At 42.8% G+C, this 19779-nt stretch overlaps 1 protein-coding gene across 3 annotated transcripts in view; it reads left to right on the top strand.

Moving 5' to 3' along the window:
• The window catches only part of F13A1 (coagulation factor XIII A chain), a 182753-nt gene that overhangs the window by 147040 nt on the left and 15934 nt on the right, over nt 1-19779 (top strand). For all 3 annotated transcript variants that reach the window (XM_077143620.1, XM_077143618.1, XM_077143619.1), the window contains exons 12-13: nt 3456-3743; nt 10652-10812. In XM_077143620.1, coding sequence (XP_076999735.1) covers nt 3456-3743; nt 10652-10812 — 449 coding nt within the window. The remainder of the gene's footprint in view (nt 1-3455; nt 3744-10651; nt 10813-19779) is intronic.

The following is a 19779-nucleotide window of genomic DNA, read 5'->3' as shown; positions in this document are numbered from 1 at the left end:
TAATGCAGTTAGATTTTTCTCCTGGACACCTGCTACTGTTTCTCAACTCCAGTTCTACCTCCTCACCTTCTCCTTCCCTCAGTCTAACCCCTGTCTTGCTGCCAAAGTGATGTATCTAAATAGAAATACAACTCTGTTATTGTGCTCCTAAGAAGACCTCCCTCCTTCCAAACCAGAGTTTGCCTCCAGAACATTCCAAACCAGAGCTTGCAAAGTGTCATTTGGCTTTGCTATTCCCTTCCTGCATCTCCTGACCATGCTCTATGGCTATGACAAGCAGCAGCCAGGTAAGCTATGCACAGTTTCTCCAACAAGCCAATCTCTCACTCCCTTCTGCGTCTTTGCTCACACTGTCTCCCACCCTTTGTTGGAAGCAACTGCTCCCAGAGGCCTTCCCTGATGCCCAGGCTGTGTTAAGCATCTCTCCCTCCTGCTCCCACCTACCATGTGCAAGCATCAGCCTCTACACCAAAAGGAACACATCCATATTGTGATTCTCTTTTATATCTGAGGAGGAAAGTCTGTGATCCTTGTGTGCCTGGCACAGTACCAATTATGGGAGCTTCTGAGAACATGAAATGGTCCCATGAATGATAGCCAATGAACCACTTCCACAGGCTTAAAATATCCCACACTGGATTATTTTGTACTGTTATAAAGATGAAAGTATTGTCTCTGGCTGAAAGTGAAATGATTCTCCAAATCTCAACCACTCAGAGCACCTGTAACTGGGCTGGTCCTTGGTCCAGGAGATGTGGAAGTGACCAAAATAGCTCATGTCTCTGCATTCATGGAGCTTTCATCCTAGTGTCAAATAGCAGAAAGTACTGTGAGAAGGAGAGAGAAAGGAAGGTAATGTTCTGGTGAGAGATAAGAAGGGGCTTGGGGACACATTAGACCGGGAAATCCAGGAGGGCCATTCTGAGGAAGTGGCATCTGAGCTAAGACCAGAACAATGAGAAGAAATGGTATCACACGTAATGTTGTCACATTCTTGCCTGTTGATTTTGCCTTCACTCCTGGCACCTGCAAAGAAATCTCAGGGAATATCACCTGGCTTTATAATCTCATACAGCAGTAAGGTTTAACCCATGGCCCCAATTTGTGGAAGATGTCAGAGCACACACAGCATAACTGGAGAGAAAAAGGAATTCTTCAGGGATCTGTAAACAAAACTCTGCAGCTCTTTTTTATCTGGACCCACACTTGCTCCAACAATGCCAGCCTCTAAACCTGGCGGTCCCCTTCACACAGGCTTTACATGCATTTCCTTCACCTTGACTTGTGTGAGCAGTTTCAGGGAACTTCCAAAAGGCAACTAGAGTTTCTCCATATATGACCTGCTATGTACTTTCTCAGAGTTGCCACAAGCCCTTCACTGCCCCTTCCCTTGTCTCTGCCATCTCACCTCCTCTCCCCCAGTACACGTTCCCGTCGCTCACATTTGCCTCCTGCATTTTGTCTAAATGCCTGTTTGGTCCTCATCCAGTGTGATAATCATTAGTGCTGTCTTTCTCACTGTGCTCTTTTGCCAGATGATGCCTGTACTTTTATCTTCATAGCCGTTCCTTCCCCTTACTGCTAAATTAGCTCCCTCTTATTGACCTGTAAACATGTGCCCCAGCCAAGGCTCATCCTGGACCCATTGTTTTATGCACGTTCTTGCCATCCTCATGATCAGAGAAATTTTTAATACACATAAACACCCAAAAATACACGTTCACATTGATTTGCAATACCTGCTGACATTTTCTCTGTCTCTGCACAGTAATAGTAGTTTCCATTTTTTTCAGCTTCTACTATGTCCAGGCACTCTGTATAAATTCTCTCTCATCCAAGCAGCCTTATTGCATGGGCTCTCTCCTTTTACAAACAGGGAACCAGATGGCAATAGCACAGCCTGCTTCATAGAGTCACTGGAGAATTAAATGAGATGATGCACAGCCTGTGACAGCTATGACAGCTACTGGCCTCTTCATCTCCAGCACATTGAATGATTAACTAGGTAGAATGGAAGCCAATATCCCTTTTTGTAAACAGCAGGAGCTTATTGTCTCACAGTTTTGGAGGCTAGATGTCCAAAATCAAGGGGTCTGCTGGACCATGCTTTCCCTGAAATCTGTAGCATACTGGTGGTGGCATGCCGGGAACCACCATTCATTCTTTGCCTCCATCACATGGCTGTCTCCCTCTCCACCTGTCTCCTACTGACAGTCCAAATCTCCTCTGTTTATAAGGACTCCAGTCATATTTAAAGGCCAATAACTTAAAATTATCATAATGATAAAATCCGCCAAGATTAGTTTCAAGTGGTTTTCTTTTGCTAGCTTTTCCTGTGTCTAGTTTTTACCAGCCAAAGAATATGCCCTCATCTCTAGTTTCCTTGGTTCACTGAGATATACCCAAAGGTATTTAGGTTGGAAAAGAGAATAGTGATTTTCATGCTACAGCTTCTTCAGCTCTGGTCCCCAATAACAAGCACTTAATCTAGAGTACTGTAAGGAATTTTAGCCCAGTTTTTAACAGTTGTTGTTTCTGGATTTTCTACTTCCTTGTCTGCCCAAGCTATATTTTTCTTCTTCCGAGGCTCACCCTTTCTCCTCCTCTCCCTCTTCTTCATCTCCTCCACTTACCACCTCGTAAACCCACACAGGACATTTTCCTAAAAACAGCACATGCTCCTCACCCACTGTTAGAATTTCAGTGCACCCACCAGATGCCAATAGATATGTCTCAAAAAACTCTATTCTGTGTCGGATGAATTTGGAAAATCTGTTCAAGAAAGTAAACAAGCGTCTTTGCTGTAAGGCTTAATCTCAGAACTTCAGATCGGCTAATGAATCCAGTGAATATCCTGGAGGCACCAGGGAACACCATGTTTCCTGAAGGGATCTGATCTTAGAGCCTTTGCTGTGGGGAAGGTCTCAACATTTTGCTGGATCTGAGAGGGTCTCTGCATTCTGCCCAGGACAAATGGCAATAGAAGGTGGAGATGAGCATGCAGGAGCTAACCAGGGACAGCTCAGCCAGGAGCAAGTGGGACAGGCCCGAAGCAAAAGGAGAGATGAGGGAAGCAGGACTTGTTGGGGTGGGGATGGGAGGGAGGGGTAAATAGAAGAAAACTCATATTGTGGCAGAAGGTAAAATGAGAAGAGCCAATTATTTCCAAAATGATTGCTTAGACATTCCCAAATTTGAAGTAGATGGTAAGGACTCGGGAAGTAAAGCAAATTGAAAACCACTGATGAGAAGAGGTAGGTTTTACCGCTTTTTCCTGCCAAACCTTAAAATGATGGCGCCAGGGAGACAAACTATAAAGTAAACACTGAGCTTCATAAGGCTGACCACCAAGTTCACGGCCCAGCACACAGCATGCTATTACTAATGTCACTTTCTCGCTGATGGGGCACATCTTCTTTTTCCCTGACATTATTTTATCCCTGGATTTTTCCTAGGTCAGGAAGAAGAGAGACTGGCCCTAGAGACAGCCCTGATGTATGGAGCTAAGAAGTCCCTGAACACAGAGGGTGTCTTCAAGTCAAGAACTGATGTCGACATGGATTTCAAAGTGGAAAATGCCGTGTTAGGACAAGACTTCAGAATCACCATCACGTTCCAGAACAACACCTCCAGCAGCCACACCATCTCCGCTTACCTCTCGGGCAACATCACTTTCTATACCGGGGTGGCGAAGGCAGAATTCAAGAACCAGACATTTGAGGTGATGCTGGAGCCCTTATCCGGTAAGCTAACAGAGTGGCATTCTCTCCAGAGCTTAGTATCTGGCTCCCTGCCAGCCTTAGGGATTGACCCTTCTCTTTGTCCAAGTGAAGGTCCTCCCCTAGAGCTCAGGAGAATGAGCTCCGTAGGGAGAACCCACCAGTTCTAAAGAAGTCTCAATATTCATCTTCATGTCACATGTGGGGAAGTGAACAAGCCTAGGTAGCGTGCCATGAGTCATGGAAATTAAATGTGTCTTACATTGTTGCTATTCACCATGGTCTGATTACCCAAAGCATCAGCCTCCATGCAAAAACTCAGCCCATGACTCCATTCCCACCCCTCTCCTGACCGAGACCTGCTGAATCAGAATCCACAGGAGATTTGAGTACTCAAGAAAATGTATCAAGTGCAGGTCTAGATGGTCCATCTCTGAAAACAGGCCTCTAGAGGTGATTCCAATCTCTCAAGCTAGAGAAGGCTTTGGGGACTGCCCAGCAGGAATTGTGTGTTTCTCTTTACTATTTAAAAAGCCCAGAACACTAGGCTCTGTAGACAAATGGTCTACCTGATGCGTAGGGAGAGAAGTGAGCTGGATATTGGGAGAGAAGACAGAAGACAGAGGCCACTCTGTCCAGACAATTCCAAAGAGCTCTGTTCTCTTTGCCACTTCTCATTCCAATCTCGTCCAGCCTCCCTCACAACCGCATTCTTCTGAGCTTTTTTTTTTTTCAGTATAAAAATTCAGAATGTTTTTAACAACCTTGGGAAAGACAGGCTTCACTTGCATCTGAAACTGTCCTTTTGGCTAATCTCATGACCGGATACTAGCATTGAGGGAGCACAACAGTTGGCGATACACCTGGTGGAGCGAGTCAGTCGGAACAAACACTGTCCAGCCAAGCCTGTCAAGTCACATAAAGCCAGTTAGAAAGGACTTGAACACTTTCAGGGCATCGAGTTTCCATTGATCTGCCATGTGGCGGCACTGCTTTATTGGCGGTGATATGAATTTTTAATGGATTTTTTTTTTTAATTTTGTGCTCTTTAGATTTTTCAAAGAAACAGCCAAAAAAAAAAAAAAAAACTTTTGCTATGGCTTTTTGGTCTTTGGTTCATTGTGCAAGTTAAGATTTCAGATCCCTCTTGAGAGCCCAAGGGTTTCCTTGCCTTATTTATGGAGGGGAAAAATGGTTCTTTTGTCTAATGCGCCGTGAAACCCTGCTCTGGCTCACCCATAGTGCTTGGGACTGAAATTACAAATAAACGTTGAAATGATTAATCATAATAATGCACTAAAAAAGAGTATACATATACTCATTTTTACAAAGCGAGGGAGCAAGACTAAAATGTCCCCAGGGATACTCAAATCACATGTTCAGAAATCTCAAGCTTCTGGAGTTGGTGGCAGTCAAAACACATACTTCCCTTGGTGAAGTTTCAGGAAAGATATTATTCCCCCCAAAATTGGTAAAAGCTTCCTAAAAATCCTAATTCCAAGAAACTTGCCTAAATGTGCTGGAACCTAGTTTCAGTAAAGTAGCTAACAATTAATAAGTGTCTGCATCATTTTCTTTGGACACTGGAAATTTTAGCTCTTTTCCTATCTCTGGAATTCAGAAAGGCAATTCTTATAGGGAAAAAAACAGTCAGTATAAAGGACTTAAGAGGAGGATAGCCTTTATAGTTTTTTAGAGGGGATAGACACGGATTTTAGAGAGCCTAAGTCCTGGGATTAGACACATCTAGACTTAGACAAGTATACATTGTGACCGTATAACCTATTAGCTATGTGGCCTTAAGCAAGTTACTTAGGCAACCTGGGCTTGCTGTGCTCATCTGTAAATGGGGATAATACCACCTGCTCCTCAGGGTTGTTATTCATTCCCCAGCTCTTTATTTAGTGTTTGCAAGTTCAGGCACTGTTTTGTGCTGGGAGATAGCAATGAACAAAACAGAAGCCCCTATCCTGATGGAGTTTATGGTCCAGTGGGGGAAGCAGACAATAAACAATCAGACCAGTGAGAATATAGCATGTCTGATGATCATAAGTGCAATGGAAAAACTAAAAGCAGCTAAGGAGGAAAGGGTGTGCTGGTGGGGTGGTTAGAAAACATCTCTAAAAGAGTGACATTTAACAACGACCTGGTTGAAGGCAAGAGTGAACCTTGTGGATATCTGGGGAGAAAGCATTCCAGGTAGAAGAAGCTGTAACTGCAAAAGCCATGAGGCAAGAGCACATAGATGCATTTGATGAGTAGTAAGACCAAAGTATGGAGCAGAAGTGATAAGGGGAAGAAGTGCAAGGTGCAGGCCATGTAAGGAACTGTAGGCCCTTGAAAGGATCTTGGTTTTATTCCAAGTGAATTAAGAAGTCATTAGAGGGCTATGAACATAAGTGTGGCATGAGCAAAGCTAGATTTTGAATGATCACTCTGGTCCTGAATTGTGAATAAACTCTAGAAGAGCCAGGGCTGAGGATTAGAGACCAGGAAGGATGTTATTGCAATGGTTCAGGTGGGAGATGGTGGCGGTGGACGAGGTGTGGCAAACTAGACAGACCTGGAGATGTTCGCAAGGTATGTGGGTGGCATGGATGTGTAGTTGAGTCATGGAGGATGCAGAAAGGATTAAATGAGGTACCATATGCAATTCTTAGCACAGGGCAGCCTCTCAGTTCATGTTAACGTCCTACATTTTTACATTTTGGGGAAGCTGAGACTGGAGCATGTTCAAGGCCACACAAGGCAATGAGAGGCAAAGCAGATACTAGCATCCAGGTCTCATCCAAGCAAGGACAGTGAGCAAGTGCTGTGGAAGCAAGGGGCCCACATGGGCCGAGTTCCTTCCCCATGCCCTCTGAGACCTGGAGTCCAGCAAGGCTGGCTGCCCCTGACTCCCTTACATCTGCTTTCCTTATCTCATCATAGTCCATCTCTCCATCTCCTCCTTCACTCCATAAAATCCAATAAAATTATGAGTTTTTGTGAGTTAGCAGACTACAATGATATGATATTTTATCCCTCTCAGTCTTCTCTCTGAAGAAGGCTGACCAAACTTAAGCCTGGCTCAATAGTAATACAGGTCCCATCCACTCAGGCCAATCCAAAGCTTGACCCAAGTATCCTGAAGGAAGCTGAATAATCCAAAACAAACTACAGGGAGTAGCAGTAATTGTATGCAATACGTACTGTCCATATGGCAAAAAAGCAATGTAATTCTAGACCTTGGCCAAGCAGGTCAAAACATATATTTCTAGATGGCTTTATGGAAAAAGAGAGCTTTCCAAGTAGAAACAAAGGCATACTTTCCAGATTGATGCTTAGCTGAAATGTGTGGGCTGGAATCTGCTTGGAAGATTTAAATAAGGTCACATTTCCAGGACCTTCAAAGGTGCTATTGTTTCCACTTAGCTTTATTTAGTTTTCTTTTCTTTTTAGAAAAGAGATGATGCAGCTCCAGTTTGTGTCCCCCTTGGCTTTCCCCAGACACAGTAAATGATATTGGCGGCATCCCAGCTCCTACACTCACAGAGTGAAAATCTATTCTTCTTTCTCTTGCCATGTTTAATAAACTTTATCTAGAACAATTTCTTGTTCAAGTGGCAGAACACAGCACTTACATAACACACTATTTCAGGAGCTCCGTTCTCTTGGGCTCTGAAGCTCAGCCCAGTTTCTTTAGTTCTATGATATGCAGAGATTTCCTCCTAAGAGAATAAAGGGGTCCTGATGCTGAGATGATAAGGGTCGCAAGAGCCTCTCTTAAGATTGATAGAAATAAGTCAGTCACAGCCCACCAGCCTAAAGAGACCCAATGACTAACACATCCCTCTAGATATAGCCAGAGGACGCCCTTACTATTATTAGTGGAGGCAGCTAGGGGCAAATGTATGCTCTTCAAGACTTGTCACTTTAGCACCCCATCCTTCCAGACCCCAGGACCAAGTGAAAACCAGGTCATGCTGCTTAGCTTAAGTCATGTCTGATTTAGGACCAGAGCAGAGCCTCATTTCTGGACAGCTAATTGATAGGGGAACCATGAAGGGAGCTGGATCCAGGTTCAGGCCCAGAAAAAGCAATGTGAGTTGGTCATTCAAAAGGGCAGAATGCAGGTGTCAAGGTCATAGCTTCAAAGGGATCCAAATGGAAAAGAACTGCCCCAGGAATCAAACTACTATTTAGTACTTGTTTAGGATGAACAAATACATTCAAATAACTCCTCTTAGTCTAGGGCAGGATTTTGCAACCCTTAGCACATGTGACATTTGGAGTCAGATAATTTTTTATGGTGCAGTCTGTCCTGTGCATTGTAGGATATTTAGCAAGATCCCTGGCTTCTACCCACTAAATAACCAAAGCATCCCCTGTTTCAGTCATAACAACCAAAAATGTCTCCAGACATTGTGAAATGCACCCTAGGGACAAAATCCTCTATTCCCTCCTCCATTTGACAACCACTGGTCCAAGGTGACCAACCATTCTTGTTTTCCAAGGAAGCAGGACTTTCCATTTTAAAACTGAGGGACCATCCTAACTCTACCCAGACTCTGCCCTAACTCCCTTTCATCTGCTGTGAGAACCTCCTATTTTCTAGTATTGCTCAAACTTTAATATGCATCATCTGAGATCTTATTAAAATGCAGATCCTGATTCAGGAGAGCAGGGAAAGGGTCAGAGAACCTGAATTTCTAAGATGTCCCTAGGTGCTCCATGGAATGCATCTGAAGTAGCCAGGTGCTAGGCTAGGAGGTCCATACTTTCTCCAGGATTGGTCCTTTGGGGACTCACCTGGTTGTTGGGGCCCAAACTTCTAGAACCTGGCTATATATTAGAGTCCACAGGGAATTTTTGAAGAATATGGACAACCCAATTCCCACCTCAAAGATAACTGGCATGGGGCGAGATCCAGCATGGCAGGTTCTTAAATATCCCCAGGTTCTTAAATGATTGTAATGTGCAGATGAGGAACTATTCAACTATAGGACTAGTGGAAATATCCAATTTAGTGACTACCGCACCTACCTGTTTGTGCAGAGACTTTAAAGTTGAATTGCTGCCACAAAGTCAAGCCCTTCCTTCAGCTCTTGGCCTTCTGGGCCCAGAGCCAATCGTCCCAGATCAATCCCAAGGTCCGAGTTCTCCCATCTAGGACTGGGGGTCTTGCTGGAATGCTTTCTCCACAGATATCCACAGGGTTCACTCTTGCCTTCAACCAGGTCTTTGTTAAATGTCACTCTTTTAGAGATGTTTTCTAACCACCCCACCAGCACACCCTTTCCTCCTTAGCTGCTTTTAGTTTTTCCATTGCACTTATGGTCATCGGACATACTATATTCTCACTGGTATGATTGTTTATTGTCTGCTTCCTCCACTGGACCATAAACTCCATTAGGATAGGGGTTTCTGTTTTGTTCATTGCTATCTCCCAGCACAAAACAGTGCCTGAACTTGCAAACACTAAATAAAGAGCTGGGGAATGAATAATAACCCTGAGCAGCAGGTGGTATTATCCCCATTTACAAATGAGCACAGCAAGCCCAGGTTGCCTAAGTAACTTGCTTAAGGCCACATAGCTAATAGGTTGTACAGTCACAATGTATATTTGTCTAAGTCTAGATGTGTCTAATTTCAGGACTTAGGAATTCCAGGACTTGGGGGTCCAGGAATGCACCCTTTAGCCTGTGAGCCCACAAATCCAGGAACCCTTCCCTGGTCTCTGGAGTCATCATCTCCAGAGTTGTGCCTTGTGCACCCTAACACATTACAGAACTACTGCTCAATACAGATGGCTAGAATCAACTACCCTCTGCATTTGAAACCATCAGCCATGGGAATGGTTACCTTCATGGGAGCTGGAGGAGGACTCTGGCAAAAGCCAGACAGTGGGCAGGGAAGTTAATTTTATGAATGTTTATGGAGTCTGTGCTATAGGGGGGTAATGGAGGAATGGATCCACCCACTGTCATGCTAGGCTGGCAGGCTGATGTGCATCTATGCAGCCAGACTCAGACCAGGTAGCTGCTGGTGCCTCATTTGACCATTGCTCAACCAGCAGAACTGCTCTCTTCTCTCTAGAATCAGGAGTTCCGTGGTTTGGGAGTGATAGAGAATAGGCAATGCAGCCAAACAGAGTCTCACTGCAGTGGCCAGAGTCACAGTGTAGAACTCACCATCCTTAGCCTTGTTGGTATGAGTTGAGGGGAGCCAGGATCACCCTTCATTCTCAAAATCTCAGCCTCACTGACCTGGCTTTGATACCTAAACACAAGCATCAGTGATTTGAGGAAATCAAATCATTTGGCACAGAGGTCTGCTTTGAAATTGCAAATAGGAGAGAGCATGGGGCATAGTTAAATGTCTTTGGTGCAAGCTGGTTTCAACAGCTTCTTTTTCATAAATAGAAAAATCAAGATTCCAGATAGGTACAGAAAAAGCTGGAGAGAAAATATGGAGCACTACACTGATAAGGGTTGCATAGCTCACAGTTTTGCCCAAGTGTGGTCCCTGGCCGGTGTGAGATAGCTCTTTATCCCAACAGGGGATGGCCCCTGGAATGACTTGCTATATACTTTACCGTCCCACACCTGCCATCTTGGAATTGTTCTCTACCCAAATCTAAGCAACCTACATTAAAAAATCCTCAGTCCTCAATTGTAAACAGCTTGGTCATGCCATTGTATCTTATAAAAGCAAAGCATTGTTTTGAAAATTTGACACATTTCCAGGTATTAAATTTCCAGCACATGCATTCTTAACCAAAGCAGGAGAACTTGTCACCAATTGATTTTTTGTTCCATTTGCCCCTCATCTTTTATGCATTCTTGGTTGCTGCTGTGCCAATGTGGGAGAGAGAGGGTAACTTAAGGGAAAATAAAACAGATCCTATCTGAGGTCTCCATGCTTCATTTGTTTGTTTTCCCTCCTGCCAGTCAAAAAAGAGGAGGTTCTGATTCAAGCTGGTGAGTACATGGGCCAGCTGCTGGAACAGGCCTCTCTGCACTTCTTTGTCACGGCCCGTGTCGACAAGACCAGACAGGTTCTGGCCAAGCAGAAGTCCATCGTGCTGACGATCCCCAAGGTCATCATCAAGGTCAGTTTTAGCATCTCTGACAAGGGAGAAAGACAAAGTTGACAACAAGACTCAGTGTGTTCAAGAGAACGTGTCCTGTTTCAAATAATAAAGCCAGGATCCTCCTGTTCTTTGAAAGAAGTAAACTAGCCTATATATAGACACACACATATAACACTCTTCTCTCTTCTCCAGATTTAAATATATAGATGTGACTGCAGATATAAATAGAGCCTGTGGATATAAACACACTTGTGGAGGAAGATTAAGATGTGTCATGGATGCAGATACTTAGAACTTGCAATGTCTCCAGAATAAAGTGGGTCAGACATGGCGTAAGATATGGGAGCTGCCTGCATCATCTGCCCACCTGCATTTTGACTAGTAATATTTTTAATTGAGGTATAATTGGAATACAGTAAAATGCGCACATTGAAGCATTCAGCTTCATGACAATGACTTTTTATGCATTGGTATACCCTTGAATCCATTAGCCATATCAAGATAAGAGGATTTCCCACACCCAGAAAGCTTCCTCATGGCTTCTCCAGTCCCTAGTGCCCTCCAGTCAATAATCCCTACCTCCCCATCATTAACCTAATCCCTTTTCTGACTTCTATTCCTATAGATTAGTTTTGCCTATTTGACTAATGGTTTTAGTGTTTTCTCTTCAGTTATCACCAGAAATTTCTACTCAAATACCAAATGGCTCAAAGGACTTGGTAAGGGGAGAGCTGAGGGTGGGAATGGAAGACAAAGCATGATTGCCTGTTTACTCCTATTTCTTAGGAGCCAGCTGTGGCTTCTGGCTGCATCTTGAGCCACATCCCCAAGACACCTAAATCTCCCTGTGAGCAGGAACCCAGACCTCTGGTGGGGACTATAGGTGTGACACCTTAAACCAGCCAAAGACTTAGACACCTTCCCTAGTCTCCAGATGACATATTTCCTAAACTGTCTAATAAGTATGTGCACAGACCTTACTAAGCTGCATTTCTGAAGGTGGTAGAAAAGGAAAAATTTCAAGTGCATCATATTTTAAATGGGCCTGGCCATTTGTTTCTTAAAGGACTTCTGCTGTGACTATAACATTCAGAATGGCAGCTTTAATTGAGTATTTACTGAGTTCCAGGCACTGTTATCAAAACATTTTACATGCATTATTTCATTTTCAGTACTCAACAACTCTACAAGGTAGATAGATACTATCACCATTTGGTAGATGAGAAAACAGAAGAAAAACAAAGCTGCATAACTGGTCAAAAGTCACACAGTGAGGAAGAGATGGAACTGGGTCTACAATCCCAGCTGTCTGTTGAGTGTTGGGGTTCAAACCAGCTTACTCTACATCTTCTCCTGTACTGGTCATGCTTGCCTGTAACTTTGAGTCTCAGTGCAATGAACTAACCTAGGTAGTTGAGGCACAACCAAACCTGGCTCCAAGGAGCAGGACGCCAGGCCCTACATTACCAGAAGGACCTAAATAACCATGTCTCTTTGGTTTTTTCATCCCAATTACTACCTACAGGCAGGGCCCATCATGGCCTCTTTGCTCAGGAGCCCATAAGAGACAGAAGTAAGATGAGGATTTGCTGGATCTGCAGGCAGAATTGGAGACCAATACAACTCCAAGGAGTGGATATTGGGAGTACCCAGAGGTTCAGTCAAACTGGGAGAACCATAATTCAATGGTATAATGTGCCAGGTAGCACAACCAGGGTCAACCTGCCCACCACCCCACTAATGGGAAGAATTCCATCATGATGGGCTCTCCCTGGGACACTTGAGCCAATCCACATTCAGGCTTCTCTTGACCTGCATGTTGGAGGGCTCTTTTCCACTCTTTTGGGCTTGTTGAACAAGACTCATTCATTAACCCAGCCCTGGAAACTTTCCCGCCTGAGGCAAGGTCTATGTGTTCTCCTAATTGTGACTTGTCCCTGTGAAAGTCTCAAGAGAGAACCTTTCCAAACTGTGATGTGCTCAGACCACAGCATAAAACTGAGAACAGTACTAAGCTTCATTTCTTTGATACCGGAACGTTCTGAGACAGCAGAAGGTTTTGTGTTTCAAGGAAGGGTTTTGTGTGTTTTGAGGAAGGAGAGCTCACACATGTTTGAGTAGAGTGGTATGTCAAGAATTAAGACTGTAGAATGACAATTGATCCTCAGTGAATGGATAATATTACAACTAGAAAAAATGGACGGAGAAACCATTTCAAGTCATTGAAAAAATGTAAACAAAAGAAAGGAGCAAGGCAAATGTCAGGTGTGGAGAGCAGCTATAAACCTGCCTTGACTGGTGAGGAAGCTGGGAGTATGGACTGGTAAAGATAAATCTAAAAAGACAACCTGGGACCATTTGTAAATGAGGCTAAAATTTGGGGATGAGAGTTTTATAATTGATTATGTGAAAATTTTAGGGCAGGAATACAACACTGTCGCCAACTCTGCCCTCTCAAGACTTGCAACCTCTTTCCTTTCTCTCTTCTCTTCAAAGCCTTTGCCCAAAGCATTGTCTTCTTCTGGGGGTCTCCAGTTCAACTTTGGAGTGAGGCATCTCCCCTACTGGAATTGCTTGGCAGCTCGTTTCCCCAGTTCTTGTCCAGCTTCCCCTTTGAAGCAAATATAGGCCAACCTGGAACAGTATTGGACCATCTATCTGAGTCCAAGTTTTTGTTACCCACATACAAAAGGGGTGACAAATCTCATTGTCAGCCAAAGTGTTTAGGTGGTGGCTACAAGTTCTTGCATCCCAATAGATCCAGTCTCAGATTTAATTCCCTCCTCCCCCTTAGCCACCCCCTGTGGTGGTCATGATTGGGATTGGGTTCAGTGGTACACCCAATTAACTCTTCCTGGTGCCTGCTTTGCCTGTGAGCCTCACAAGGAAAATAGCAGGGAGATCCATTTCATTAAACATTAATGAACACACATCTCTTTTTCCATGCTATCAAAATATTTTGATGAGAAAAGTGTATTTTATTACAACCAGCCATAGAATGTTTCTCGGCCTTCCCCATGTGTTGATTGTTGTAAAATGCTTTCAGTTAGGAAAGAAACTCATGAGCGTTAAAATTTTTTATGAACAGCTGCTTTTCTGGAGAGGGTTAGGGGCAACAGAGGGAATTCAGCTGATCTCCAGACTTGAGATTGGTTTGTCTGGAATCTGTCATCTGAAATGTGGGAGCAGTGTTCTGGTAGGATCATAGCTCATGTTCTTGGTTAGCAGTGCAGGTTTTGCAGTTTTCCTGTCCCCCTGCAAATCAGCTATAGCAAGAAAACCAGGAAGGATGTCTGCAGGCCTTTTGTTAGAGAGGCAGAAGGACACAGTGGCTCAGATATGGCCAGAGTCTGACCACCTGGACAAGTAATTCTATCTGGGTTGCCGTGGGCTAATTACTTAACTACCTCAAAAGTAAAATGGGGGGGCGGGCCGCGGTGGCTCAGCGGGCAAAGTGCTTGCCTGCTATGCCGGAGGACCTCGGTTCGATTCCCGGCCCCAGCCCATGTAACAAATACGGAGAAACAGAATACAATAAAACAAGAAAATGTTTCCCTTTCTTCCTTCCTTCCTTCCTTCTATCCTTCCTTCCTTCTCTCTGTCTTTCCTTTAAAAAAAAAAAAAAAAAAAAAAAAAAAAAAGTAAAATGGGGCCGTCAATGCTACTGATTTCATTGGGTTCCTGGGAGGAATCATTGGAATAGTCCACATAAAGAGTTTAATGCTGTGCTTTTATCATAGTAAGTGCTCAATAAAACCCTTTTATTGTTAACTCCCAACACTCTGCTTACTCACCAACCACCTTACTTTCTCCTCTCCATCTCCCTCTGTCTTTCTGTCTCTGTCTCTCTCTCTCACACACACACACATTCTCTGCAAAGTAAATATTACTACTACAAGTAATAATAATTGCAATAATACGTGAGACACAAAGTTGTTGTAAGAACTAACATCTGTAAGGATGTTTGTGAAATGCTTAGCCCTGGTCCAGGGCCTGGTAATTGTCAAATGAAAGTCCCTCCCTTCATCTCTAGTCCCTCAGGTTGCTGCCTGAGAATCCAGCAACCACACCCTGGTGAATTATTTAGGGTAGCCAGGGGCCCTCTCTAAGGCAGCCCTGATGAAGGGCTTTGACATCAGAATCTCACCACTGGGTGAGAACTGTCCTCCGAGGAACCCTCCTAGGAGGGGTGGGGGAGGGGCGCTGTCTTGAAGACCTTGGCATAATGCTGTGGGGAGAGAGAAGTGGTATTCACCATTTCTCAGATGACTTCCATCCCGGACTTCCATCTGGGAAATAAACCCTTGCACATACAGGCCATTCTGGAACAGCTGAAGTACCACATATGGAAGGCATGGGTACATTCTTCAGCATCATGTGGGATAAATCCTGCATCTTTCGGCATTCTGAAAAAGATACAGAGCCCACTCCTGCATCTTTATTCTAGAGAAAAAAGTTAAAATTTGGAGAACCACTCAGAATGTATTGAGTGTCCCAAAGCACTTGATACCGACTGGGTAAATTGTGAAACATAACTACAATTTCATTTTTTTCTGTGAGAACCTAAAAATCTAAGTCTGAAAACATAAATAAAGATTATCAGTTTTTAATGATACTCTGAATCCCAAACCATCCCCTCCCACCCTCCCACTCCCCCATCAATGTCTCCAGCCAAACCTATTTCCTTTTTCTGACCACTCTTCTATTCTCTATGGCTCCATCTTAAGGCCGGGTCATCAGGACACATCCTCCCTACTTGTCCCCACAGCCCTTCAGTGGGAGGGCACACATTTTCCACTTCCTCTTTAATCAGGGTTGATGGCAGACACCCAGCTTCTTTCCTTTGTAGTTCTCTTCTCCAGTACCTGAGAGAGAGAATAACTCATATGGGTTCTGATACCCAACATGGCAACATTTTCTTTAATCCTTAGATTCAACAAATGCTAGTATATTTCAGATACTCTACCAGATCATTTCACATGTAATATTACATTGACCATACCAATAACTACATGAGGAACCAAGGTCTGGAGAGGTCAAGCAATTTGCCCAAGGACAAACAGCGGCAGCCCCTGAGTCCAGCACACTTTCCACTTAGTTTCACCCGTTGACCCTGGGGAAAGGTTGGATGGGACACCTCTAGCCTTGGCTCTGCCATGCCTGGGCAGCTGACTCTTTTTTCCATCACAGCTGTTGGTCAAAGACCATAGCCGTGGAATCAGCTGTTGTGTGTACCCCATCATGTAGGAGAGCATCTCCTGTGTGCTTTCTTATTAAGAGACCATGTTTACGAGTGAACCCTGCCATTATAAAGGTATGCATTTCCAATTCCCCTCCTGCAGTATAGCTACAAAATCATGTGTACCTGAGCATGAAAATGAGAAATCATTAATAACTGGGTTACCTAAAATATAATTTTCTCTATGTGTTTTCTGTTTGATCTTTTTTTTTAATTTTACTTTTTAAAGAGACACAACCAAAAAGGAAAACATCAAGAATAACCATATAATCCCTCTTTGTTTGAACCACTGCTTATCTTAAAGAATGGCATTGCTTTTTTTTTTTACCCTCAATAGAAAATGCTGTTGTTACCAATTAATATATCTCAAGGCCCCAAAGAGAACTTGTCACATTTTACTATGGCATATGAATCTGATTCAATCCCCCATGAAGTCAGAAAGAAAGAGCTGGGCTGCATACCTTTTCAAATTTTGTGCAGGGTCAATTTATAATTAGTGTCCTCAGCTGATGGTTTAGTGATAACATAAGAAGGCAATGCAGCAACTGATTCTTCAGTGTTTGGATAATAAAGAGACTAGTCCCAGCAAAAAAAAAAAAAAAGTTACTATTTTTTGCTCCTCTGCTGTCAGAGATCAGAGTGTAATATTTAAAGATAAATGTTTCAGAGCCAGAAAGACCTAGATTTACATCCGGTTTCTGCCGACTTACTAGCTCTGTAGCTTGGACATTTCATTTATCTTCTAAGTTTGTTTGCACAGCAATAAATTGGGGGGAATAATCATAATGTATATCCTGAGCCCATAGGGTCCCAGGGAAAATTAAATAAGATCATGTAAGTAAAATGATGAAGAGAATGTCCAGATTTCTTAGTAAACACTAATAAATGTAGGTCACCATCATTGCTGATGTTAGACTCGGTTTAAGGTGGTCAGCAAGGACCTGTCAGCAAACTGTTGCATTTGCGTTTCACCTTCGCTACCTATTAACAGTGTGAACTTGTCTGTGCCTCAGTTTCCTCATCTGTAAAATTAAGACTCCTGTATGTTTGTCATAGAGTTGTGAGAATGAAATGAGTTAATATACATAGGTCACTTGACAGCACTGCCCAGTAGAACTTTCTATGATGATGGGAACGGTCTAAACCAGCTCTGTTCAATATGGTACAGACTTAGAGCATTGCTTGACCAACAGCATTATTTAGAAAATGCTAGTGTTAGCAAGAGGTTGTGGTGATGGAGTGGCACTGGTGAGCAGAGGTTACAAACAAGCAGTAGCTGAATAGGAGAAAAAAATAAACCTTAAGTTTTCAATGGTGCATATATAATGTGATTGAAAGCACTTGAAATAAGAGCTTTTAGGTAAACTAAAATGCTACTGCCAACGAAATGCATTCTCACATTTCTTCCAACACTTTCCCTTCATGTCACTTTCGTTTTGAATGCAATGGTGCACTTTAAAATATAAACTCAACAAAATATATCTTGTGTTTTCTGAAAGAGTAATTTCTTCCCAAAAGCTTATATACATGTGTGAGATAGTAACTTTCTTGTTTTATAATGAATCAGAGTAATTGCTCATTATCCTGAAATAGTACAAAAAGGACAAGAACTGAATATGCAAATATTGATGAATGATGTTCTAACAACAACAAAAAAAGCATCTTATGTCCATTTTCTAAGACCAGGATCATGTAGGAAAGAATTCAGATGTCACCAAGTTTGGCATAAACGTCATCTTTTTCACTGGTCCAAATAAAGAATATTTTTCTCTAAAGTGAATTCATATAAAATATTCTTCTTGAATCCCTTTCTGGATTGCCCAAAGGCTTCCTTTATGTAAGGTTTTATGACAGCAAGAAAATCAGAAATCTAACTATACAAATATGGAATTATTTTCACAGAATTAGAGAAAAGAAAACTGTGTATATTCCTAACAGAATTCAATGTAAATAATCACACCCAAAGTATTCACTATTTCAGTCATTTCACAGATGTCATAGCAGGATGTCACAATTAAAACATAACATGCAAATATTGTGTGTAAATTACATTTTCTTCAAAAGAAGGAGGGGAAGATACCGCCACCTAAATTTCCTAAACAGAAAAGTGCAGTGTTGAACATTGGATGGGCTGTTGTATTTGGTTGGGTTTGAATTTCTAAGGTTAATTATTATCTCAGTACCCAGGGGCAGGGAGTTTAAATGAGTCCAGGATTCAACATATCTGAAAATGTACACCCAATCTTTGTTAATTGTAAAACAGACATACACTTCACCTTGAGGGGGGAAATCTTCCTCCATGCCCTCCACCCCCATTATCCTTCCCTGACCTTCCCTCCACTCTAGTACCTAGAAGCCTGAGCACTATTTATTTACCAATGCCAGCAGCTAATTACAGAAATAAGTCTAAGCAAACTAATTAGGTACAGCACATGAAATTATCTGAGAAGGCTTAATCTTCTAATCATATTCAGATCTAAATTCTATCCATGAAGGTCTAAGCACATGGACTGCCTTTCACATACTAAATTTTCCCTATCACCACTCCAAGGACACACTTTGCTTTCTAAGGTGTCCTCGTTTCCTAGGGCTGCTGTAATCAAGTGCCACAAACTGGGTGGCCTAAAACAAGAGAAGGGTGTTGTTTCACAGTTCTGGAGGTGAGATGTCCAAAATCAAGGTGTCAGCAGTGCCATGCTCCCTCTGAAGTCTGTAGAGGAGAACCTTTCCTTGCCTCTTGCCTCTTCCAAGCTTCTGGTGGTTTGCTAACAATTGTTGGCACTCTGGCTTGTAGAAGCATCTGCCTCCATTGTCACATGGCCTTTTTCCCTGTGTCTGCCTGTGCTTGTGTCCCCATCTCCTTTTCTTTTAAACATTTTTTATTGTGAAATATAACATATATACAGAAAACTGACAAATTTTAAAGCTCAGTTTAACAATTATTTATACAGCAAATTTCAAATTATAGTATGGATTACAGTTCCACAAATTCAAGAATTTCCTTCTGGCTGTTCTAATACACTAGAAACTAAAAAATATCTATTTAATGAGTCAGTGGAGATAATAATTTGTTAAACCCTAATTTCTCTGCTACACCTCTGTATTAGTTTGCTAAAGCTGCCAGAATGCAATATCCCAGAAATGGAATGGCTTTTATAAAAGGAATTCATCATGTTATAAGTTTACAGTTCTAAGACCATAAATATGTCCAAAGGCATCCAAAGAAAGATACCTTGGCTCAACAAAAGCCAGTCTGGGAAGCACATGGCTGACGTCTGCTGGTCCTTGTTCCTGGTTCATTGCTTCCAGCTTCTGATGCCAGTGGTTTCCTCTCAAGCCTTCACTTTGCTCCTCTGGAACACAACTCTGGGTCCTGGCTTGCTTGTCATCTCATGGGAAGGCACAAGGCAATGTCTGCTGGGCTCTGCCCATGTCTAGGCATCTGCTCTCTCTGTCAGCACTCCAAGCATCTCCAAATATCCATGTCTCTGTCAGCTCTAAAGCAACTGTTCTCCAAGAATTTGCATCTGAGATTTCTTCAAAATGTTTCCCCTTTTAAAGGACTCTGGTAAACTAATCAAGACCCACCTTGAATGGGCAGAGTCACATGTCCATCTAACCGAAAAGCCAAACCCACAATCGGGTGTACCACATCTCCATGAAGATAATTGATTCAAAAGAGTTTCCACCCTACAATATTGAATCAGGATTACAGGACATGGCTTTTTTGGGGTACACAACACTTT

Source organism: Tamandua tetradactyla, chromosome 25 (assembly GCF_023851605.1).
Source record: "Tamandua tetradactyla isolate mTamTet1 chromosome 25, mTamTet1.pri, whole genome shotgun sequence".
In the NCBI taxonomy this organism is placed as follows: Eukaryota; Metazoa; Chordata; class Mammalia; order Pilosa; family Myrmecophagidae; genus Tamandua; species Tamandua tetradactyla.
This window is presented reverse-complemented; position numbering and strand designations above follow the sequence as displayed.